The 26,786-nt window shown below is 35.1% G+C and overlaps 1 protein-coding gene across 1 annotated transcript in view; it reads right to left on the bottom strand.

Annotated features, from left to right (window-relative positions):
- Positions 1 to 26,786, bottom strand: part of PRKN (parkin RBR E3 ubiquitin protein ligase) — a 710,634-nt gene that overhangs the window by 351,402 nt on the left and 332,446 nt on the right. Inside the window, exon 7 of the mRNA XM_039380803.1 lies at positions 9,505 to 9,620. Within this exon, the coding sequence (XP_039236737.1) occupies positions 9,505 to 9,620 (116 nt within the window). The remainder of the gene's footprint in view (positions 1 to 9,504; positions 9,621 to 26,786) is intronic.

Here is a 26,786-nt window from a genome sequence, read left to right as displayed (position 1 = left end):
ACAAGACAGAAAAAGAACTATTTCTTGAAAACTCAAGGATAGAAGCCTTTAAAATGCTTTTTCTCTCTTCTTATTTTGAAATTTTACATTACACAAATGCTTGTGTACAAAGCATTACAAATGCTTGAACTGAATAAATGATTTTTTGAAGCTGTTTTACTTTTATATAACCAGATTGAACCACATTGCAGCTTTACTCTCACTACATGCTTCCTGACCAGGACACGGTCAGACATCTTTTGAGGCATAAATAGTACAAGTGAATAGATAAAACTTATTTTGTCAGAAAATCCAATAAACATCAGCAAGTTTAGAGACTCCATAGGGAGCAAAAGCATAGTCTTGCTCCTGAGTGTAGTTCAAGATTAACATCAGCATTGTCAATCCATTTGCAAGGACAGGTTGGCCAGATTCATAAAGGTGACATCTCTGAGTGCAGTCAGTTTTGCTGTACTGTGTATCTCAGCAGGCTGGTCCTGGGTTTCTTGGCAACTTTTGGATGATACTGCTTTTAGTGGTCACAGAGAACATACCTTCTGGGAAGCGGTTTGACTGTTCTCTTTGTTGCTTCAAACAAAACAAAGAGGAATTTGTAAAATGCAAATGGCATTTGCATGCCAGAAGAGTGCTGTCTGGCTCCTGCTTTACCAGAAATATGGGCAGATTTGTCTCCTGTGCAAAGTGAAATAAGAATAGGGTAGTTGGGAGTGTGATGGGGGGGAGAGGGGGCAATGGGGGCAGGGGGTGAAGGGGGAATGTTTATAAATGTAATGCACTTCAAATAACTAAGGATTGCTTACAGAGAAGAATCAGAGTTCCATTTTACTTAAAAAAGACATGTAGGAGTACACACCCTTTGAGTGAGACAAAATTAAAAAGTGACTCGGAGGAGGCTGTGCATTCTTCGCATAAAGAAGCAGCACTTATACTAACTGGTATTCAGCAGAGTAGGAAACATTTTTCTCTTATCTTGCTATCTGGCAACCCACATTTTCTCTACTATTTTAATCACTATTCACTAATACTGAACTCTTCCAACAGCCTGTCCAACTACAGTCACAGTCGATCTTCAGAGATCAACTGTAAGACTTATTTTCTCTGCAAGAGAAAGTTGTGTTAGTGTAATTGGACAAATATTTAAAAAAAAAATCAAACACTTTTGATAGATAAATATGCTTGTTTTCATTCTGCTTACTCCATTTCAGAGTGTGGTGATAAGGAATTACTTTAACATAAACTAAAAGAAACACATTAAGTGCAAATATAAGTCTTAGCATAGGAGTTTATACCAATATAAAAATGTGGGTTTATTGGTCTCATTTTTTTTGTAGCTATGACAATTTATTCTACACCATGGCTCAAAGAGAAAAAAATGCAGTAACTCTCCCTCTTTATTATATGTATACAAGTGAACATATTTGTCACACATATTCCTCAATCCCTCCCTGTTTTCCAAGACAAAATCTGTACCTAGATGCCCCTGAATGTGGTATACATCACAAACATGATTCTATAATTTGAGAGTAGTACGTTGCCCCAGACATCTATTGAAAGCAACACATGAACACTTGCCATTGTAGTTCATACACATTATTTTCCTAAAACGTTCATTTGAATTAGGCATTTTTGAAATCTGGTAACAATTCCTACAGAGCTTTTTCACTGAGGAACCTAAAGACTCTTAAAGATATTACCTAGGACAACTGTCACTGTTCCATATTACATCATTAAGTGACTCTACGAAGTGTCAAGCAACATTTAATAAAGTTCCCTACATACTATGACAGGTTCTCTGTCTTATGAACAGTTCTTCATGTGTTTGATTTCAGAAATTACATCCTGGTACATTTGCCCAATTTGCCCTCTTTTCAATTTTTGCTAAGTTTCTGCAAATAAAATGATTCTGTTGTGCGTATATTTAGGTTTTTGCTGCCAGGCAGTTTCATTCTTTCTGGGACATTTTCACTTCTGTTTCTCTATGCTGTAAATGCCAACCACATCTTCCATAACCACTTCCCCCCCTTCCCCACTTTCCAGTTTTTGCTAAATTACAATGATCAGAGTTTAACAATACTGCTATAGCAGATGCCAGTGATCTTGCTATGATTTTATGACTCAAAAATAGCCTAAAAAATATAAACCATAATGGAAAGCAAATGCTCATATTACTTTTCTCTCTACAGTGCTTTATACAGCTAAATAGACAGAGTATTTATTTTTCTGTGTATCTAAAGCTACAGTTAAATTCATTCTATGAGATTTTATCCAAGACATAGCATCCTAAAAGAATTATTCAATTATCAATGTAAATGCTAACAAATCACTCTTTATGATTTTCTGTCAGACACAGATTTAATAGCTTTATTTCTTCCCTGTTAAACAATTGTATTACAAAGTCTTCAAAAAATTAGGTTTTAATGGACTTAATGTTCACCATTTTTCAATACCCTTCATAGGAGTGCTTAGCAATTTACTTATTTTTATTTGACTTCTGCTTCAATAACAGCCTACACTCTGTACATACTTTTCAATTCACTGAGTTGCCTGTATCTTCTCAGTTTCTTTTGTCCTAGTGGAATGCATTTCTTTCCTAAACAACAATTAATGATAAAAAACAAAAAAATATTTTCTCAAAACTAAACTCAATTAAATAGATACTTACTAGCAGCAACTACAATAGTTTCTGTTCTACATACATTCTTTCTCTCTATGACACTGAAAATGAAGAATAAAAAAAAAAGATACTTGGGCAAAACTGAATTTGGGAAAATTAAATGGAGAAGATGTACTCTGTCATATGAAGTTAGAAATGCTGATTACATAAATCAATTCATAATAGAAATAAAATTCAGCTGTGATAGTTTCAAACACTCATAGCAGAGGCTGTTTCAAAAACACTTATTTGTATAAAAAAACTTAGATACACCTATATGTACAAATATATATATAACTGTAAAAAATCAGCAATGAGTCAGGACACTCCATCCCATGACTCCTTCATACCTGTGATAAGTTCTTTCAGTTCAGCAGAAAAATGAATTTTCTGCTTTTACTACTTCAGCTGATGTTCAGTTAATCAGGAGAGAGTAGTTTTGCCCCCAAGTAGCAAAAGAGTAGCTGTGAAGGGGCCAGAGCTGGAAAAGCTGGAAATATCCAACACATACACTTCTCATTTGATTCTGCGGATTGTCTCTCGGAGATGTGTTAGATTTCAAATCTGCCTTGATATGGTATAAACAGTACATAACTGTGCATAAAATGGTAAGCAGTACACATTCTTCACAAAATCAGCTTCTTAGAGAAATAAATTAATATATATAAGTTTAAAAGACGTTACTTTTTTCCTATGCGCTATCAATCCACATGTGTACATATATAATTGTGTGTATATACACAACTAAAATGCAATGCTGTATCTGAACTATATTTGAAAACAATTTTCACACAACAAAGACAAGTTACTTCTCTATATTTAAATTTGTTTCCAAAAATGTTTGTCTCCCATCTTCCATCAATGATTCATTAATGACACACTGAATATTTGTTACTAAATGTCAATTCATTAAAAACATTAAAGCAGTGACATTTTTTTTAAAAAGGACAGACTTCTCATTGTTGCACTTGCTTTTGTAAAATTTTCTTCATCTGTCACATATTCGCATTCAATTCCTTATTGTTGCCAATTTTAAAAATATGATAAAAGAAAGTCAGAGACAATAGAGGCAATGGTACAACAGCTCTCAGCTTATTGAAGTGCAAGATTAGCCAAACTGCCACCTTACAGCAGAGAGCAATAGCTGACGTTCCTCCATAAAACCTTCCTATAATACTTCAGCTGAGACCTCAAAGAAACATCTCTCTGTAATTTGTTCACCTTGTTCATTCAGGTCTCAGGTCTCTGCTGAGATGATGAGGATTGCTAATTAGTATAATCTGTGATGGTGTCTCTTTGAAATACAGATATTTCTTCAAAAACAACTGGATTGTGACCTCCAATAACATTTCTCATAGGTCACTACACTACTGTCAGAAGGTGATAATATTCAGCTATTACTGACCTTGCCTGAAGCAAAACTAACCAGAAATGAAAATTTTTTATCTTCTGTGTTAAGGAATTAATTTTAAAAAGAAAGAAAAGAAAGTCCCAGACACCTGAACCTGCAGATGTCTATGAGAGAAAAGGCATCCTGTGGGCTTGCAAATTTCAAAAACATCTCTTTGAATAACATTTTACAAACATTTGCTACTCTGCTTTTCTTAGACATTGCAAATGAATTCTAACTTTAACATTTAAACTTACAGTACTTGCACAAAAATTAGAATCATTAGCAATCATTTTTCATTGATTGCTTTTATGCAAGTAGTCAGACTTCCTCAGAATATTTTGCAAGTGAGAAAATGAAATCTTGGATGTGGTATACTTGGATATCCGATACACTAAAACTACTAATTCATCCAAATCCATTAACACTTTAAAGCCTTTGTGTCTTGCAACATGCATAAAATATATAAGCAAAGAAATCTGCAAAAACAGTTCACTGTATTAATCATGCCATGGATAAGAATGGCAAAAAAGATACAACATCTAATATAGAGCTTTTTGATAATATTCTGCAATCTGCAGGCTTCAGGTGACATATCAAATAAAAAATGAAATTGATGACATGTATTGTATCCCATATGATTCTGGAGATGTACATTATTGAAATAATTCAAATTAAAAATAAAATTCACTTGTGACTACCATATAAATTCTCAGCCATGCCTGTTTTAAACACACATAAACATACCATAAGCAATATATATTTATATTCACAAACACAAGGGTAAGTGTAAAAAAAAAAAATCAGCAGGTAGTCAACACATTCCCTTCAATTTGTCCTTTCTCTCAGCTGTACACTAACACAAATGCCAAGCAAAGGATTAACGTAGAAAAAACTCCACATCATAAAGAAGGAAAAGTAGGCAGGTTTTGTTCTACCAGCTGGAGGGAAAACAAGTACATGCTTTATGTTCAGCAAAGGAAATGAATGAGGTTGCATAAAATCCTCCTCACCTGTCCCCTGCCAGCAAAGGACATGTACAATATGACAGCACAATAGCTTTGCCAATCTATTCAATTCTTCACAGATCTCTTGAAGCTGGAAGGTGTCCCACTGAGATGCAGTTGCAGTGCAGATCCTAATAGATTCAGAGGCAAAACCTAAGAATTGCACTGATGTCCTGTCATTGCCAAAGGGGGCTGCTGCATCCTAGTGATTACCATTCAATAAAAAGGTTAAGGCAACTGAATTTCATGCATGAGGCACATCTTCCAGAAGCCCTTGGTACAAGTGTTTGAGTCTAAAGTCCACAGCGTGCACCACCAAAGAATAAAATATCAATAGAAATGCCAACAAAATGTTTTCTCTGTATGGTTTATCTTGTATCAGAAGTCAAATACTATAGCTGTAAGAAGCAGTATTCTATAGGCCAACTTACTGGGGGGAAAAAAAAGTTCTAAACCAATTAGTAACTGTTCTTAGTTTTACATTTGATTAATTTCTTCCTTTAAATAAGTGATTCTTAAGAAATCTCATTCATTTCAGGAACTTCAGGAGAGAAAACAGTAGACATTGTCCCTGATGGTCATAGTGCTTAGACAAATTAGATTTACTTCTTAGCATTATCTTTTCCCACTCCTCTTTGTACTCAAGGTATATAAAGACAACAGAATGAAATAGGCAGACATTTGGAGCATAGGCCTTATTATCAACACAGCTCACAGAGAGGGAAAACATACTTTAAATAGATGAGCTAAATATAGATTCAATAACTTCCTTGGACTATAATGGCTCGAGATGTAAACTTAGAATCTTTTACCCCAGAAGCGAAGAGAAATAGCAATTATAAGTCTAAAACAAGGTGATATTTAATCTTCTGAAAAATATCACATGGGCAATGTCTTTTAATGGACACGGTCTGCATTTTCATCTCAGAAAACAGGTCTCTTCAAATAATAGCAAAATTGACCTGAATCAAATTTGTTGTACAGCTTCTTCACTTTGAAAATGTTAACAGTTCTGAAACAAATCCTTATTAGAAGCTGAATTTCGGAAATTGTCTCTTGAGCTGTAACACTGAATTCAAATAATGAACTAAAGATTCTGGAACTATTTGTGTTGTAAAGATTTTGAATACCATTGCAGATCTGCTACTTCAGATATTTCTTGACATAGTCACTGCTATATTTCTTCTCCGATATTCTTTCCCACTTTTTTTTTTAAATCCAGACTACATTAATACCATATATATTTTACAGAAAGAAAGAAAGGTAAGGCAAATTAATGCAGATGTCTCTGTTTTAGACTACAATTGAAGAAATACTTTACTTCAGAGCAACATACAACATCAATGCACAATATGGGACAACATGTAGCGGTCAATAAGGAACATGGCACACCTATATCAACAATACTGTCATAAAGATCAAAATATGACATTACAAAAATCCTAATTCCCATAATAAACCTCAGCAGCTGGTCTTCTTTTGGCATATTAAATTCACAGGTAAAAACCACAACTGAAAATCATTCACATATGTATTTATTGAGAAGCAAATTATTCTATCCCTTACCAATTTGGGAACACTACCCCATAAAAATAAAACTCATCAGTCTCAGTCCTGACTCTACAATAAAGGAGATGAGCAAGAAGCAGTGATAAGAGGATGACACAAATTGCTACTGGAGGGAAAAATTTTCCAAGTTGTACTTTTTCTTCAGAAAAAAACAGACTGAAAAAAGGATGGCTGATTAAGAGATCATGAGTAGCTTAAAAGGCCCAAAGTAGTCCCACCAAAACCAGATTAACACTGTTATGTTAATGACACACAGAGTCATTAATTTTTTTATTATTTGAAGGAGATACTGCATTTCCAACAGGACTTCACTTTCTTTCCCTCCAAGTACTGACCTTATCCATTACTCTCCTGCCCATGGAGTCTAATATGATCAGAGTCTGAATTGATTTGGCTGAAAAGAATTATGACAAAGACCTTACATTGCAGTTACCCTTGAAGAACAGCTAGCATATGCACTTCTAACTATCACCACTAGCAATATGAAGCTTTCATTTTCAACTTCAGTATTAGGAAGTACAGATAACAGAATAACACATTACAAGACTCCATTGTTTAAACAAAGCAAAACATTCCTTTGTTCAACACTATGAAGAAGGGATTTATTTGATTTTAAAAAAATCTGATAACACAGCAAATACTTCTCCTTCCAGAGAATTCTTTCTACCCATTAAGTGACAGCATGTCCTATGTATCTTTTGCACTTATCTGTATCTGCTGAAAGCTAAAAATAATGGTGCCTTTAGGAATTGTACCCTACTGAGTTTGTGAAAGATGGCGTGAGGCATTTCTGCTCTGCACATTTTATTTTTACACTGCTTAAAACTGCTGTTATTCCTGAGCCTGATTTATGGGTACCCTGGGGTACTCCTAACCCCTTTTGATGTTATTTCTACTGGAAACAGTTGACAAAAGCAGAACTTCCCTCGAGGATTGCACAGTTTTAGTATTTGTTTCAACTTTCAGTCATTTGCTCAACCTATTAAAGCTTCTTCAAAGACATAGAATAGCAACCCATCACCTTGAATGCTACAGAAAAAAAAATGCATAAAGGCTGCCAATTCAGATTAACTCTGCTGTAGAAAAATAGAATACATTGGAAGGCATTACACTATATGGAAAACTGCCTATGGATTTAGTATAGCCCTATGAGGGTATTTGGCTCTGAAGTATTTCACTCTGGTGGTCAGAGCTGCATGAACATATTCATAGAAAATATAAACCTAAGGCAATAAAAGTGTTCCTAATGTAAACTTGAGAACGAAAACTGGCAATAGACTTTAACGTTACTTCCACCTTGTATTTTTTCCATGTAACAGAGTACACTCCTGCTTTAAATATGATTTTTATGAGGTTTGCTAAAACCATACAAATGCTGTGCCAAGTATCTTGGAGCTTAATTGCTCTGCCTGTGGTGGACTAACTGTCCATGATAAATGGACGGAACCAACTAGATATACGGTGTACAAAAATATTTCAGAAATACGTAAACAGTACCTGGTTGTCATCTTTTCCTGTTTTATTTTTTTCTTCAGAATAAAAAGGTAGAAAAATGTATTTTGAAGAACAGATACGATTTTTTCATTTTATTATAATGAAGCTAATATGAAGTAATACCTAATGTACTGAATACAGTTAATCTTCTTTTCCACCTGAATGCTACAGAATGATGAAGGTAGGTTTCACAAAATACTACAAACTGCAGAGTGCCCTGGATGCTACTTTTCAACTGCATAAGAGTGTTAGAAAGTAATTGCCAGTACAATCATCTAATGTTTAACTAAAGTTAAAAGATTATGGGTATTTGTGTAATGTCTTGGAGTTATATATAAATATTACAAGAATCCTAGGTTGGAGAAAAGAATTAGGAACTCAAAAAACTGAGCAGAGATTTCATAAAGTAGCCCAAAGATTTTACAATACTTATGCAGCACTGATAATTTATTTCATTGTCCAATCTCTCACTCTTTGCAATGGTGAAAGGCTTACATTTGATCATCCTTGCAACAGGCAAAAGTTAAAATCAGAAACTAAAATAATTTCTTAGTACTTGAGTCTGCACCCTTGCCGCAAAATGATGAAGTACCAATTTGACAGAGACTGATATTTAGCCTTAATTTAACCTGTACTTGGGATCCTGTTCTGTGAATACACCGCAGAGGATGCTGCCAAAATCAGCTCTTTCCAGAAGACACACCGTATGAATCAGCAGAGTTTGAGTGTCCCTTCCCATTTCTCCCTTCGACAACTACCATTTTGCAATTCTGCTTGGTATACATTTTTATGCAAAATATCTCCTAATCAGTAGATAAATGTGTTTCAGGTAATTCTTCACTACAATGGTAGCTGTCTTTTTCGGGCAATTGGTTTTTAATCCATGCATTTGCAAGTAATGGGTATTCTTGAATGTATGAGCCCAAACACCATATGCAAAGATGGATTACAGTATTTAAAACTGCAATAAACAGAAATATGAGAACAGATGCATTTTACTTTGATTTATAGAACAAATATCAAGAAGTTAATTTCTGCAGGAACAGTGTGTCCCCCTCGAAAATCAAGCTTTCTTTCACAGGCTTCTGAATACGTATTAACAGAAAATATCTACACAGTTTTGCCACTACCTTGAGCACTCGAGGTTTTAGTTAGAGCTTTAGCAGTCAGATTTTTTACATGCAACACAACTAAGGTAAAAAAGTATGAACTGTAATTGTACCAGCAAAACAAAGAACACTTCTGAAAATATGGCCCACTTTTCACCACACTACCAGGGGAAAAAGAATCTATAAAAAGGAAAACAAACAGAGGATAAAAGGCTCTTTGGAAGTGATAAGTACTTTGAAGCACTGAGACTGTGCATCTCTGACACTTTTTGTTGTACTTACCTAATATCAGTGCATGTTATACATGTGATACAGCGACTGTTTGTTGTAACGAGGTTCAAAGCCACGGATGTTTCACTGTCAGTGGTTGGGTGTGCTCCACATTTAAAGTAAAACTCCTGAAATATTGAAGGAGAGATAAAGAGAAGATTATGTACCTGCTGTTCATGTCCTTCCTTTATCTTTGGCTAACTGACATTTGAGAAAACAGACAAATCACCACTTCCAACAGCAAAGGAGGACAATCATTAGGAAAGGTTTACAAGGGATCCTTTGCAAAAATACCAGTCTAGGTGTGTATTTTGTTCAGTGACTTTCCTAGCAAAGAAGATATCTACTTGAGTACTAAATTCATATCAGTGTGACACAGTCTGTGATTTTCTGGATTTACAGAAAAAAAATGCTTCATTTAGACTTCATCTAAGTATAGTCATCAAAGGCAAAATACTATAATTGCCAAGATGCATTAATATTTCCACTTTTTTCATTACAGATATTAACATTTTCTGAATTCTACAACACAGACTTTTAGCCTTAAATTAGTAAACTCTGGCCTTGCTTTTGTAATGTTGGTAATCTTTAAGATACAATTTTACCATCACATAAAAGGTAAGCTCTAGCTTTCTTGGAACACATATTACATTTATATGGTGTTCGAATTAAGTTGCTTTAGTCCATACTGCCCTATATAGCCTCTTAGACTGCCTTCATTAGCATCCTACTTTTCACACAACTGTGTGCTTTGTTCTCTTTTCCATTGCACCCCAGGGAAAGCCATAGGAATCACACCATTCTTTGATAAGATTTTGTTATAAGAGATTGCTTTAAATATCCAAATCACTCTATGTATATGTAAATAAAAGCTGTCTGAAGACATGTGTTTTGCAATAGGAGCCACAGATTACAGTTTGTAGTTTCTTTGTTGCTATGAGACCTTTCTTCCAATATTGAATTGTAGAGGTTTGTAATGAAAACATAAATACTGGTATAAATGAAGTGTGAATGGGAAGGTAAGGGCACAAAAGCATTGGAAGAAAGGATGAGAAGGCATAAAAGAATGACAAGTGTTGATGGCATAAAGAGATTAAGAAAAAAAGATGACTGTCAAGACACTCAGACTTGGGAAAAATCCTACGAAAAAACAGGGAAAACAAACAAACAAACAAAACTGCAGCAAGAGAAAAAGATACAGGCAGCAAATAAATCAGCAGCATTTCCTAGTGACTCACAGAGGTGGGACAGGATGAAGGAAAAAAATTAGTTACTGTCAACTTCTTTAGGGTGAAAAAGTCACATCCAAACCCCAGCATTAAGAACAATCCAAAAGCCATGAAAAAGACCTGCTTGGTGTGTGCTAGCGTCACTCCAAGTTCCTAGCTAGACTATCTGGACACATATCGTAACACTTGTCAATATATGAATAAAAGAGAATGTGTGGATGAGTGTGGATGAACAAAATCAGTTTTGATTAATACAAGATCACCTTTCTCTCTATAGAGTTTTGCATTGAGATTTATTACAATACTGTACTAAAATTAGTCCAGACAGGTGCTGTTACTTTTTTAATACCTGCAGCCTTGCAGTAGGGAGTTTTTCATCTGCAAAACAGTTGTCAATTACTGGCTTTGTTTCTTCAGTTGCAATCACTTAGACACATTGTGTATTTCTACATGTGGCAAATCCACTACTATACAGTACTGTACCACTCTAAGGTAGAGACTCTGGTAACTGGGGACATGAGAAGTATTAATGCAACCTCCGTCCTAGGTTAGTCAACCCTGTTTCTCACAGAAGCACTGATACACGAAACAGATTCAACACAAAATATTCAAACACGTCTATAAGGACACAATACCTGAAGCATGTGTAAGTAGCAGTTTAAGAGAAGTATGGGGTAGGAGTACAGTTTAAAGGCAAGTCTATTTTTTAAGCCAATTGTTGACAAAACTTTCGAAGTAGTCACCTGTATATGTTTATATACATCTAAATTTTTTGACAGATAAATTATCTTTCTGTCCTGCTTTATAACATCAGGAAGTAGTCCCAAGCAAGAAAATATGCTTAAAGTTATCCTTCAACAAGACTTCAGACTTTCCAAGTTTTTGCTCTTGTTCAATACCCAGTTACACACGCAGTTTGTAAATATTAGCTTAACTTGAAGCATTTCAGCTTCAAATAAGTCAATGGAACTACACATTCATCTGGAATACATGAAAACCTTACACAATCTGTAACTTCAATTTATTTTCAACCTTTAAAAACTTATCCATTGATCTTTGTATTATTTGCTAATGGGTTTTGGAGCTTGAGTTTTCTTTACCCTTTAATTTAATTTTACTTTTGTTTGAATTAAATGGTAAGAAAAATTTATTTCAATGCAGAAGTCTTGAAATATATCTCCTTACTTCAGTACATCTTCTGCATGCAGCTAAAAGAATATTGACAACTAACAACTCCAAAACAGGTAAACTACAGGCAAGGAAACATATAAAAGGAAATTAATTTTTGATAAAAGTACTTACCACTATAATAAAATATTATTTGGGTCACAAACAAAAAGAGTAATATAGGTATTAAGCTCTAAAACACTCGAACTAGGTTTAGACTTTTTTTTCCCTGAACAATATCTGTTTGATGATTCTAATTACTTTTCATAATACCACACAATTGTTCTTGTCATGAAAGCAACTTGATGAAGATAGAAATTAAATAAAGCAACGCAATTCTTATTCCATGGAAAGACAGACAGACAGACAGGGAAAAAATAGTCAAAAGTCTTATGTTACATTCCCAAAATACTTTTGCCGTATTATTAGGAAAATTACTTTTCTGTTTATCAGCCCAAAAACTGCTTTAAGAAAACTCTTCTACTAATTAAATTTATTATATGCTTTGGTGTTGTTGAATGGAGAACATTATGTAACGTGAAAATACTGTTTAAAATAACAAAAGAAAATATTGCCACTCTCCAAAGCTATTCATTTAAAGACTCCCCGCTTCACTAAACTGCAATTAAAGACAGAGTAAATCTTAATATTAAGTGTAAACAGAACAGAGGAAAAAAAATTCCTCAAGATCATGTATCAAGTATTTGTTCAGAAAAAATCCTGAAGATTAAAGAATAAAACAATTATTCAAAAAAAATGTGTTGAGACTAGCAGTACAGTAAAACTAACCCACTTATAAAATGTTCACCCTTGCAAAATCAAAAGTTGTCAACACAGACAATCCACAGTTCTACAAAATCAACACAACATTCTACATGTGTAGGCCTGAGACCTCAGTGCTGTGATGGGAGTTTGGAAATATGGGGAGAGATGGGAATCTGGAAAACTCGATATGCTGAGTGCCTGACAGTTCTGGATTAGCGTGGACTCCATTTTCACGATTTTTTTTTTCTGTACTAATACACATTCCACTTGTTTAAAGGCCTTTAAAAGTAACAAACTCAATTGAGTTTCCAGTTGTATACAAAAGTTTATGTTGCCTGGTTTACATTGCATAAATACATAATCCATTAATATTTATTTGTTACATCTACCAGATCACCCAGAAATTTAACAGGTTTTTTTGTGCCAGGGCATATACCTATGAAGCTATCATGACAGATAACCCATCGGCACAAGTTGCTTCTCAACTACTTCCAGCAGTGAAATTACTGAAAGCAAAATATAGGAGGAAGAGTTTAGCCACTTTTCACTCTCCACCCTTGTATTTCATCAGGCATGTAAATGTAGCTATTCTTTTATTTAGTCCTTCACCCAGCGTTTGATAGCTTAAGGAGGGAAATTTGCTGCATTTTTTAATCCAAATCACTTATGTTCCAAGGTTAATCTCTGAACAGGTGTAGAGACCTTGGAGCCAGTAAGTTTAGGACTAACACTCTAATGTTGCCACAGACTGTAAAATTCATACAAACAGTTATTACTTCTTAAAATTGATACCAAAATGTCTCTCTAAACTTAACTTATGCTATATGAGACAATACTTTTAAAATATTAACTTTATAAAAAAAACCTCAAACTTTACAGAATAACAGAAAAGGAATGGGCAAAAATTTATGCAGTCTCCATCACTATCTGACCACTTCCAATATATTTTAAAATAGAAAAAATAACATTATTCCTCCTTTATGCACTTGCATTATTTGGCACAAAAAATTCTGATGAATGCTTTTTTTTAAGTATTTGTGTTAAGCAATAAGGATATCTAGAAATTACTGCAAAAGCTGAGTCAAAATTTAGTGCTTTTCTTAGTTCTGAAAGTGAGTAGTTTTATGTTCACCTTCTACTGCAGTGAGCACCTTTAGATCATTTTCTTGCCTAAAGGCATAGGTCCCATGAAATTGTGAACATTCTATTTAACACTATAAATGTCTTCCTTTTGGCAGTGTATCTGATAGATTGTTATTCAGAGAAGGGAGCAGACATCACTCTTACATACTCTGTCATATTCTTCACTCCTGTTATCGCTTTTGTGTCACACAACATCATAAAAAGTGCACGAGGGAAGAAAAGGTTCAAAGATACACGGTCACTGTTAGCTACTTTTTATGAAACTCAAGAAGTAAATGCTGAAATTTATCAAAAAAATAATCTTCTTTGATCTTTTACCAAAAATATATCTCTGTAAATTCTTTTCACACAAAACAGGGGTTTACATACCTCTAACTGCTGATGATAAGTAAACTGCCTTCTATATGATCAAGTAACTAACACAAGTAAGACCAAAGACAAAACCACCACAGAGAAGGCAGGGTGCGAAAAACAAAAAGGCCTAGAAGAAACTTTACCCTTTTGATACATATCCAGTTTACTGCACTGTCAGGAAAAAAAAAAGCATTGCTCTTTTCTAAGAAGTACCAAGATAGCCTGCACCTTCGCTGAGATTCAACATATACACATGAAAATACAGGTTCCTACCCTTGTTTCTCATTCTATGCTGTGTAGGTTGGCTAAAATTCCTAAGGAAGCTCAGCAATATTTCTTTCTCCCAGTTCTTAATAAGCTAGAAAATAAGGTGAGGGCCTTATGGTATTTTTCCCCTGGATTACCTATATGTGTGTTTATTAAGGACTGATAGGCAAAGCCATTTATGAATGTTTTATAGCCACTGAAGGTGTAGTTTTAATTTTTTCAAATTAACAGTACCCTTAAATGTCATTGCAACTGTATCACTATAATTATCCCCCTGAAAGACAGAAAACTTCAATGTCATTGTGGCACACCTCAGTGATAATGCTTCATTTGCTTTTAAAATTGAAAAATTAAGTAGATATTCAGATATTTCAAATTGAAAGAAATCACTCCAGAACAGCTATGGAATCAAATATTTTTTCTGGGATGTTCTGGGAAAGACTGGGCTCAACTCTGGGCAGAGACACTTTCATGCTTCCACATCCTAGAATAACTACAGGCAGTGGTTTTTCGCGCCATAGGAATACCTCAGTGGTGAAAACAAATAAATAAATCTAAAACATCACATGTTTTAAAAGCACTGCTTTTAAAGTTAAATAAGTAAAAAATATTATAAAATTGTTTGAATTATACTGGCTAACCAGTATGAGGAAGGTTTTACAGCCAAAGAATAATTCTTAGAGATTTAATTCCTAAGTGATTTTGTGATAGACTCGTGAATGCATTGTATATACAAGACTGCTACACTTTCTTCGGTGAGCCAACAGTACTCTGACTTGCTCAAAATAGTGGTAGTTCCCCTATGCACCTCACCAGGTATTACCAAGAACCTCAGATCAGGTATTGAGCATGATGAACATCACCTAGTATCATTTACTTGGTAAATGCTACTCTGCATTGTTTGGTTTTACTAAGCAAAGACTCTGAGACCACCTGTTAAGATCAAAGGAAGAAAATTATTAACCATAATTAGATGTTTGCAATAGAATTGGGTTAAGAGTAAAAAAACCCCACATAAATAAAACAAAAGCATTCACATAGCTACCTATATTTCAGACAAAAAATTTCTTCTGTCTCCTTTATGTTTGGAGTCCATCTGGAAGTGTTACTGCAATACTTGCAGTTGAGAAGCTAACCTTAGGCTCTGGTCCTGTCATCAGCACTACTTCCTTTTAGGATACTCTCCCTTCAAGAATATTTCTCTCCTACTTGAGATTGCAATCAAAATAAAACCTTTTCTTGGTGGATTTCCTGTGATTCTTAAACTTGATGCTTGATCATGATATCAATTATGCAAACACTTCAAAAGGGCAGATAACTTCCCTAAACCGAAAAATGCAACCACCCCCCAGGCACAGCTAACTGGATCACCTCCTAGGCAAACAATGGATAAATACAGCTCTCATGGACTGCCTCAGTGGTTAGAACAAAAAAACCATTAACTCATTTCGAGGGAAAGGATTTGTGCATAGTATTAGATTAGCATTCAAACTGCACCATGTAGGTCCGTAAGTACTGTTTTAATGTTAAAGAAATATATAAACTGATCACTACAAAAAGTATAATAATGCACGTGATTAATTGCTAATTCTGTTTAAAGTTTAAGCAGAACAATATGCAAGGTTATTAAGTGACAGTGAATTTGAAGGTCTTTAGCACAGATTTTAGCAATACTGTCACGCAAATAACTACACTCAGAAAACATTTCTTTGTCATAAGAAAAAAATCCAAACTTCTTAAAGTAATTTTTCCTCTTTGAAAGAAAAAGTCCTTTGAAAAACTCAACACCTGATCTCAGACCTACATGTTCAGAATGGAATCAGAAAAATCAGCAAGAATGAAAAGAAAAGCATGCCACCAATAACAGCAGAGTCTATCACATTTTTACATGAATTTTCATAGCCTTTCCATTTTCAAAGCCACAGAATCCCTGCTGTAGAACATGCAGGAGAATGGCAGTTCACAGATCCTGTCAAAAGTGCGAACTTTGAAAGAACTGCTTTTATGGGATGCAAAGAGAAATACTGATAGTCCAGGGGAGATCAAATATTATACAATAAATCTTGTTAATACTGCTGTTAATTAAACTGACCTCAAAGATAAGTTTAAAACATCTTCTGATGTGAAGAAAGAGAGTAAGGTGCTGATATATTAAATTTCAATGTCTGTAAGTAGTATATATTTATTTAATTTGGCAAGAGACAAAAGCAGCATAAAAATGTAGAAATATAAGCATCTGTCTAATATCTGCTTTCTGACCAAACCGCCCTGCACCTATCAAAATGCCTCTGGCTAAGAAGAGATGTTATTCATAATAAAAGCTCTTTAGGATGAGTATCTTCCGCCAAGTCTTCACTGAAGCTCTCAGAGTATGTTTGGTCTTGGTGAGTACATCAGCTTTGACCTGTGTGTGGGGGGGAGTTAACTTTTAAAATTATTACTACAGTTTTGAGACAAGCACCAATCAGGGGCAGAAACGGTAGCCTCCTGTGTTATTCAAAATTTTCTTTTCTTTTATTTTCAAAAATAACACTTGCAATCTAAGTGCCAATCCAAGTGACTAAAACCCACATATTTCAGAGAAAGAAGTGTTAATGCCTCTTTATAATATCTCCTTTTTATTCTTGGTTGAATTTAATTAAGTTCATGTAAGAAAAACATTAAAAATACACAGTTCCACTGCTTTCTCTCAGAATCAAACATATTCACCATATCATTTATTCAGTTGGGAATATCAAGAAGAATTTGTTGCATATCAATTATTTGAACAGGTAGCCTTTGATATGGAAAGTACCTTGAGTGTAGATGGATTATTGGACAGGAAATGTACATGTTATCACATGCTTTACAAGACCTAGTATTTTAGTCCTGACCAGGTCACCTAAACCCAAGTTTAGGCATACAAAAATGTATCTAAAGTATCATCATAAATTTTATCAGACGTTTGCAAGGGATACAAAAATAGTAACAGTCTCTACTGTCATCATACCCAGATCCCACTTTTTTCCACATTCTTAAAAAAACCCCACAAGCAAAAAACAAGCAAAAAAATTTTTGTTTATGTACTTATTCCCCTTGCCAAGTGACAACATTTTATCTTGCATATTCCAGAATTCACTGGAAGAACAGAGGTATAGTTCAAAAATTCATAACAGGCCAGTTATAGTACCATTCAGTTTTATTCAGCCACCTAAATGTGATATAACCAAGATTATCGATGATTGAAAAGATCTTATTATACATTTCTGAGGGAGCCATCACTTGTTATATGTTATTTTCAGTGATTTATACTAATAAGGTTGTTTCTGCATAATGGTGCATACAGCTTGCATATCTATTGTCTGCACTAAAAAAAACCACCAAGCCAGCTATTACTTTTCAGTTATTGATTTGTATTAAAATCTAAAAAGAGGAGATGGATATATTTGAATATAATTTATTATATGGGTTATTAACGATACAAAGTTATAATGACATCTGGCCTCTGAAGATAACATGCAACTATTGTAGGGCTTTTGTGTGTAAGGAAAGCAACAAGAAATGCAGTACCTATCGTGCATTATTCTTTCCCTGTCTACTCGAAACACACAGCACAAGTGCCTTCGGAATCCCTTAGCTGCTGCTGCCCACACAATACTACTTCAACCACAAAGTACTCTGTGTGAAAGTGACTTTTCACATTTTTAACAGCAACATTTCTCATTTGCTTTGCTTGTCTAAAGGCAACCACACACTATACTTGCTTCATTCCTCTGCAAGTGGTGACTTGAGCTCAAACAACCCTGTCACTAATTCTGCTGTCATTTCTTCAAGTAGCAATATTTCCATGACACAAACACAGAATGATCATCATGTCCCAGTTCTTCTATCACCCATTTTCTCAAAGTATAGACAAAGAAATGAGGGCTGTAAGGCATCCTGACTCCTTATGAAATGGATCTTTGCCTGGAATGCTACCTTGTAGTGGAATCAAAGGCCCTTTAGACATTTGGCCAATCACCAGAAATGCATAACTAAAAGGTCACAGGTACCGCAATGTCTGTGGCATGTAAAAATACAGTAAGATAGTTGTAAGTAAATAACTTTTCAATTAGAATGGTTATGCTTTCATATAAAATAATGCGAAAGCTTTGCACATTTCTTTCCCCTAAAGAATGCAAACTCTCCCTTCTCTTCTCCTAACTTTTTTCACCCATACATCCATCCAACACAATCTCTGATCAACACAAACTTTTAGGCTGAACCAAGACTTCAGTTGTCAGGAAGATTAAACTACCTAGCCCAGCCTCCAGAACTCAATCCAAATTGTTCTGTTGAATCTGTTCACCAGCATGCATGAAACAGATTATTTTGTAAAAGTTCCTTTGAATTACTTGAACCACAGAAGAAGTCTCAGTTACAGAGTAGCTACTTACAATATATTATAATTATCATATCCTGAACATTAGTGCTGATTTCTAAACTTAAACTTTCCCATCAGTTGCTTTTAAAGTAGAATCCAACCATCTAAATTCGTTATCAAGTGTCTCTTGTAGAGAATAAAGCCTTTATTTTGAGCTTAATTTCCTCTGCCAAACTGATTTGAATTTTTATGTGAACAAAAGCCACAAAAAGGGCTCAAGGAGGGAAGAAACTAGAATATTACATGATATCAGATCCTCAGGCTGTGTTTCTTATGGCACAAAAAGTTGCTTCCAATTACAGGTTTGAGTGATTTGTTTATTTTCCAACGATGTTAGCAAGCACTTCAGGTAAACACTGATCAAAAATCCAAAATGACTACAGAATAAATCTAAAATGTACAAGAAACAGCACTCCCATACTTGAATTGTAAATACTGTACAGGTGACATTACGTTGTAAGGTCTCCCAAAGAATCTTAACTTGAGCTTCAGAGAAAAGCCCACAGAGTTAACAAATCAAAATATCTAAGTAAATTATGTAATTTCTTTAACTGATTGTTACTTTTTCTTGAGTATTCTATATGACAGGACAAAGTCCATGGTCTAGTCTGTAAACGCTGATGTGTTTCTGCAATATATGCAATATATTCCTATCCATCTGATCCTATTACAACTGAAAAATTTAAGTATTGTCTATCCCTTGATATTGAAGAAACTGGGCAGGTTCAAAGCTTAGAGAAAAGGTATTTTTAATGCAACATCCATTTTTAAAAATGACTGTTATTTTTGGTTTTAGGTTTTCAGCCTTTAGCTAATATCCCCTATGTCCTAGAGCCTCACATCCATCCATTAACCACATAGATGATCTACAAGTCTGTAACACAGCTGAAAGACAGTACTAAGACACCTTTCATTTAGCACTATGGCTGCCTCAAGGGGAGCATCAGTATTTATGTGATGACACTGGGCAGACAGAATTAGGCTGTAATACTGCAGGAGTGGCTCTTTGCTTCATCTGTGTGTCTCAGCTTTGAAAAATTGGATGGTTTGTTCTGTCATCTTTCCAATGCCGGCCATAGATCAGGATATGAATGAGAACAAACCAGCCAAGACACTGTCCAGTTATGATGGAAACAGTGAGAGGAGGAAAGGGAGGAAATGGCAGAAATGTTATTCTCTCCTTCTGTACAAGGTATGCTTCCCTTCTCTGAAGATTCAAAAATATGCTAGTGGATGTTTGGCACCTCCTGAATATTCTTTGAATAGGTAATGGCTTTTTTTAATTCTATTTGCCACCCAGGAGCTTGTTGTTTTTCTTTTGAAGTATGTTCTTTGTCATGACGATACATTCTGTTAGCAATCCTGCAGCTATGCTGTCCTAAGTCTTAATAGAGTGCTACTGACTTACTGGGGTTTATACTACTAATGTTCTCCTTTCTACAAAAAAACTAAAGAGCAGGTCTTGTGTCCCAGCAACACACACAGAGGAAATATCTAACCCATAGAGAGCAAGACACATGAAACATTAAGGTTTGAGGATATTCTGCAGAGGTTTTCGAGTAATTATTTTTTCAGGTTTGTCCAGTTGTCAGAGTTGATGGGGTTGGGTGTAAATTTAGATGTGTTTGTTTGGGTTTTTTCCTTTCCCCTGAATTCCTGGTTTAAATCTTCTACATGGACTGAGCAGTCAGATGGAATATTTGTACTGCATCACACAAACTGAGGCTTTCTTAAAACAAGAAGCAACTAAAATACCCTGTATGATTCCCAAAACATGAAACACAGAAAACGAAGAATGATGTTAAATACAGTCACATTAATAGACAGATGTGAATAGTTGATTCATATTGCCATCATCAAAGGAGGGGAGAGGACTATGCATATGTTTAGTTAATTTTATTAGTTTCAACTAAGTAAAATCTATACATAAGTCCTTACACAATGAACATTACAACTGTTTCTTTCATGTTTGTGCAATGAGATAAAGAGGTTTCATTAGCAAGATAAGCATTTTAGACAGTGTTTTAAAAGGCAAAATTTGAACTACAGAAACACCTCTAGCAGAAACACCTCACAAACCTATTAAAATTTTCAGTATATAAATGCATGATTTGTCACTTCAAACTTATAAAATACATATTCAGTGTTTTACATGACTCATATATTAAAAAAAAAACAAATGTAGCTCTCCCTGGAGGTTCTTATAAGTTACTAAATATTCTAGAAAGGTACAGAAAGCTGCAGGAAATTAATTGGTTAGAAGGGACAAACAAAAAAAGACACAATAACCCCCCACCAAAACAACTCTTCTCTTTGGTTATCTTTGTACTGCAAAATCACTAAAGCTCTGCACCAAACTGACTTTGTTCTCTGGTATTTAGTCTTATGCTGTCTGTTGTCCTTTTTTCAAATAGATTTTCTATATGTAATGTATATGGATGAGCTAGATGCAATATATATGCAAGATGAGCTAGAAAGCGTAAGTCACAGTCGGAAATTCATGAGTTTCTGTATAATCTTGTAAGGAAAAAAATAAATCTATGTTTGTATACTCTTACCTATAGTTTACAGCATAAGAAATCTAAAAAACGCAGTAAATAAGTTAAATAACATTTAACACAACAAACTTATTTCATGTACATTCCAGTACAGATGAAGTCAACATTTCTCAATAGATGACAGCACAGTGTCAGATTTGAAAGGGTATTTTCTATTCTTAAAACCAGAAAAATGTGGAAATTTTTCCTTTAAGACAATTTAATACATAGTTATATTATCTAGTGTAGATGGCTATTTGCATAACTTTAATATAATGCTGATGTTGCCTTGATAGAATGCTTTCACTAATATGACTTAATTTGTTTTTTCCAACAAGCCATTTTCTATTGACACCATCTTCACTGTAAAAACAAGGAGAAAAAAAAACCTTAGTTTTTCCTAAATTAAAAAACAAAACAAAACAAAAACCAGAAGAGAATAAGGTTATATCTACACTACCAAACAGCTTATTGTTAAAGAATATCCAAGAGCATTTCTGGGTGACTGAACACAGTCATCCATATAGTTGCAGTGTTAAGAAAGGTCTCTGACACGTTTTAGATGGTGCCAAGTAGCATCTCACACAAAGCAGTGTTAAGGGGCGAGCACAGCCAGGTACAGTACAAGGTCCCCTGTTTTGGGGACAGAGAAAACTTACTAGCTGCAGCTAAGCTATGCTGGGCCATTTCGCCTTCAAGCATGAGGAATTTTACCGGCAACATTTGACCTTGTGGTCCCCCTAAGAACACTAGAAGGGGCATTGTTTGCATCTCCCTCTACTTCTGGAAACACACTTCTCTTCCTAACTGCTGCTAATTCCCAGTCCGATTTCCTGTAGTTTTCTGACCAGCCAGGCAACTGACAGCAGGACTCTTCTGCTCTTCTCCATTGCAAACACTTTCTGCTCCCTGATTTCTCTAAGCAGGTTTCTACTTAGAATAAAATTCATGCACTTTCTCTAATAAAAAAGTAATTTTGTTTGAAAATGTGACTAAAATGGGTTTATGTGACAGCAGTATCTTTAAATGAGAGCATGAACAGTGCATGAATGGTATAAAACGTTTTCCACAAACAACACAGATTAAGTTCTGCATTTGATATTTTAAAAATTATTTTTATTGTAAGATTTGTGTTAGAAACTAAAACTGCCAGAGTTTAAACTTGCAAATTACCTCAAAAATGTATTTAGAAAAACCCACAACAAAAAAACCCCCACAATTTTTAAAAGTACTTATTACTAAACTATTTTACTTCAATTTTACATAAGGAAAAAGGATAATCTGAAAGATACAGATGCGTGACCAAAATCATTGCCAGAAAAATAAAAGAAATAGACACATTATCATGCACATTAAACAAAACAATTGTCTAGATGCCTTGTCTTATTCACAGAATTTCAAACACACCATGCTGAGTCCCCAGTTCTGGGAGTACATGGGTCCTTACGGCTACTGAGTGCACCACAGTGACGTGACAGCATTCACACAAATTGTCATGAACTCACACTCTCCAGAGCACCAGCACCAAATGACAGAATGACTAGTGAAAATTAAAGCTGACCCTGACTTACAGGTATGTGGTGGCAGAGTCAGACACAGAAACACTGATCTGTTTTGCTGCACTTCCTGGGTAGGATATACAGCTTGCAGAGCTAACTGAGCCAACAAGATGAATTTGGCCTCATGAATGTTGTGTTCATACAAACATAACTAGTCTATTATAACATTTATTATGACAAATCTTTCTTCAGACTCCAAAATTCTCCCACTGATGGCATAAGGAATTAATCAGCGAGCGTTCACCAAGCATTGCCATGAGCTTACCACTGCCTTTGCCCTGACTGCTATTCTTTCTGCACAGACAATATCTCATTTAATAGCAGCAATGTTCACTAGGTAAGCTTACAACTTGAAAACAAACTTTCCATCACACAGCTTATATATTCATGAACATATAGTACATAGGTAAGAAGACCTTGCATAAGTACTTTGTGTAAAATAATCCCTTCAGGGTAAATCGTAGTTAAAATGAGAATTACAACTGTCTGTAAAACACACACTTCATTCAAATGTTTGGGCCTGTGAATTATAAAAAATATGTCCTTCCAGTTTCTAAGAGAAGTTACAGTTGGATATCCAATGTTGTTTTGCCTTGTCTGCTTCACATGTTTACAGTTTTAACTTCTCATTTAACCACTATCACACTATGACCCAGTCTTGAGGAAACAAACTGCATCACTTCTAAAACAGTCCCTAACACAGAAAAGATGGTCCGGCCCTTAATACGACAAGTAGCCTGTCCAGTCACTTTTTTCAGATCCGTAACAGGACACACTCCAGCAGCACCTTGGAAAACACATACATTTACACAGAAAGCAGAAAACCTGTATTCAGCTCTTTCCTGAGCACACAGAGCTCTCAACTCAGCTCCTAGGAGAGTGGGTATGGAACTGCTTTCCTAGAGACACAAATATGTAGCTCATGTGCTCAATATTTTACCCAGCCTGACACGCAAAATGCTTAATTAGTGCAGAATGGAGAGGCTGGAATGAAGACGGTACAGACCAGGGACAAAATTCACTACACTCAAGACGATTATCTGCAAAAGAAACTAAGCCCAAAAGAAGATCCCCTGTGTGCTACTCCTGTTGGTTATTCTGGTATACTTAAGACACAAAGTACAGAAGCCACAACTACTCTCAGTCGCAAGCCCAAGAGGGCAGTGGTACCCTTTTGCAGTAACTAACAGGTAAAGCACCTTTTTCTCCATCGACTGTGTGAAACAAGCAGCAAGTGTTTCGCTTATACCAGAAGAACATGCTCAATAGAAATGAATTTCAGAGAAACACACACTCCCTCTAAACTACACTGGTTCGGATCCCTGCACTGACTGTTATCAAGAACAAGTTGTGGGCTATGCCTTTACCTTGTTCGAAGCTGGGAGACCAGTAACATTGCCAGTGTCAAGTGAAATTTTTCCAGTGTGTGCTTTGCTTGTTCTTGAGTAACATAAGAACGGAGAAGAGAAATTCATGGACAGTAAGATGTCACAGATATAGCACACTAATGTTTTCATGAGATTGAAAGATAGTTCCTAACCCACATCGTTTATTCTGAGCCTCTCCCAGTCACAGGAGCTTTCTCAAAACCAAAATGAGAAACAGGCCTTCAAGGTGTCCCTGCCCATGGCAGGGTGTTGGAACTAGATGATCTTTAAGGTCCCTTCCAAACCAAACAATTTTATGATTCATTCTAAGCATACTCCAAGTTGGGTAAAAGTATTCAAAATTAACTCAGTATCTGATACATAATTAACTCAGTATGTGATATATAATCTTCAAAATAATAACCCCTCCCCAGCATATATGATAGCAGAGGAAAAATTGTTACTTTAAATGTAGCGGCAAGTATTACACTAATGCCTGTGGGCATTATTTGCTTTTAAGAGCTTCTAACCTTCTAATTTTTATCTTTACTTTTTTCCGTGGGTGCTTTTTTGGGGTGGTTGGTTAGGTGGGGTTTTTTTGCATGGGTAAGAGGATAATATGGACCAAATGTTTTCCAGCATGGTTCTTTTCTTATTCATATACTTTATATATTTATTTCTGTATATTTTCAAGGAATACTTATGACTTTTACAGTTACTTACTCTACAAATTTATTAAGTCAGGTTTCTCTGGGCTAGAAAATCAGTTAAAAGAGATTCTCAGAGAATTCCAGCTGTACAAATGCTCCAACAAAAACTGTAAATTACAATAATTAAGTTACCACAACAAATCCTTATTGACAGGTTACTGATCCTGTAAACAGTGCACTATTACTTACCAGTGTTTAAGAATAAGCTTCCAAAAATCAATCTGTTTGTGGGTGCCGCCTCTAAAACACTTAAAAGTCGCAGCACCTTTAATAAATATCTCCACAGTGAGTTTTATTATTTTTCTACTTTGAAACCTCAAATTCATGTGGGGCCAATATTTCTGTTCCTAAAGAATGAGAAATGCACAATTATAGTTCCTCCTAGTGACGATGTTTCGTGAAAAATTACTTCTTAGTAATTGCCATGCAAGCACTAAAAGTACCTGGATTTTCTTTAAAGCAGAAGACAATAAAACACATTGATGCAACTTGAAAACTTCGGTGCCAATTCTGATATTGCAAGGGTGGGCTAGCAAGAGAGTGAAATAGCTTTATGCATCAAATGGAAGAAACACACTTTTCACTAGAACACTTTTCCTCATCCCCTGGCAGCAGCTTAAGCATCTGTAGCTTTTAAGAAAAATTTGTAACCACGTACATTGAAGTACCACAGTGGCAAAACTCAAATATTTGATTTTAGAATGCCCTAAACATTTACTGAAGTCCCAAAGAACTGCCATGATGTACAGTACAACTGATCAGTAGAAGTAATTAGTCTGAAATATGATATTTCAATAATATTTGAAAGACAGCTGTTGCAATCTTTACTGCCAAAGACTGTGGATAATGCACTCTTGAAAAGTTCTTGCTTTTTTTAAATCATATGTTCTAACTGTCCATTGTGCTCAAGCAAGGGAAACACTTCACTTCCAAGCATCCTCCCAGCAAAACGGCCAAAATATTGAGTATTTCTAATGACATTAAAAGCTTCACTAAAGCATTTTCATATATATTTATACAATTAATCATTATGCGTTCAAATTGATGGCCCAAATGGGGCAGGTGCTTCAAGCATACAGCATTGTTAACCTTACAAGACTATTTTTATATTTAAAGCTGGGGATATACGTTAAGTATCTTTCTGACTTGGGCCATTAAGGCAGAAAATAGAATCCAAAAGACATTTTTTTATTAAAATTTAAACTTTCTAGACTCAAAACAACTGAAGTTTTGCTTATACCTGGTTTCTCTGAGCTAGAAATACATGTTATATAATGAATACAACCCCTTTTGCCATGCCATTCTCATGGCAGTTATTTGAGAATAAGCCATCACATTAGCATGAACCATGAGAGAAAAAGCCCATAACATGTTGCAGCAGTTCCAACATAAATTACCTTGCAGCCCCTGGTGAGAGAAGCTCATAGGTGATGCCACTGACTATATTATCTGACATTACCACATCCTATAAACAGTGCATGCTTATTTTGAATTTAGTTCTGATTTGTAAAAATGAGCTAATTTCATAAAGTACATGCACAGAAGTAGACGACACAAATTCAAGAGTTTACAAACTGGTCCAAAATCAGTCACAGGCAAAATTTCTCAGAAACAGACCAAAAATAGAGTAGACAATTGTTAATCAAAATTTAATACCTTCCCATTTTAGAGTCTCAGATCAGATCATTGAGCATGGAAACTATAGGTGAGAAACAGATTTTATGCCAAGGTAAATTTTATGGCAGCTTTTAGACCTAACAGAATATCTCACATAGCGTGTCAGCCTGAAAACTG

The sequence above is a fragment of the Pipra filicauda genome, unplaced genomic scaffold (assembly GCF_003945595.2).
Source record: "Pipra filicauda isolate LSUMZ 115617 unplaced genomic scaffold, ASM394559v2 scaffold202_size1376763_pilon, whole genome shotgun sequence".
Classification (NCBI taxonomy): Eukaryota; Metazoa; Chordata; class Aves; order Passeriformes; family Pipridae; genus Pipra; species Pipra filicauda.
This window is presented reverse-complemented; position numbering and strand designations above follow the sequence as displayed.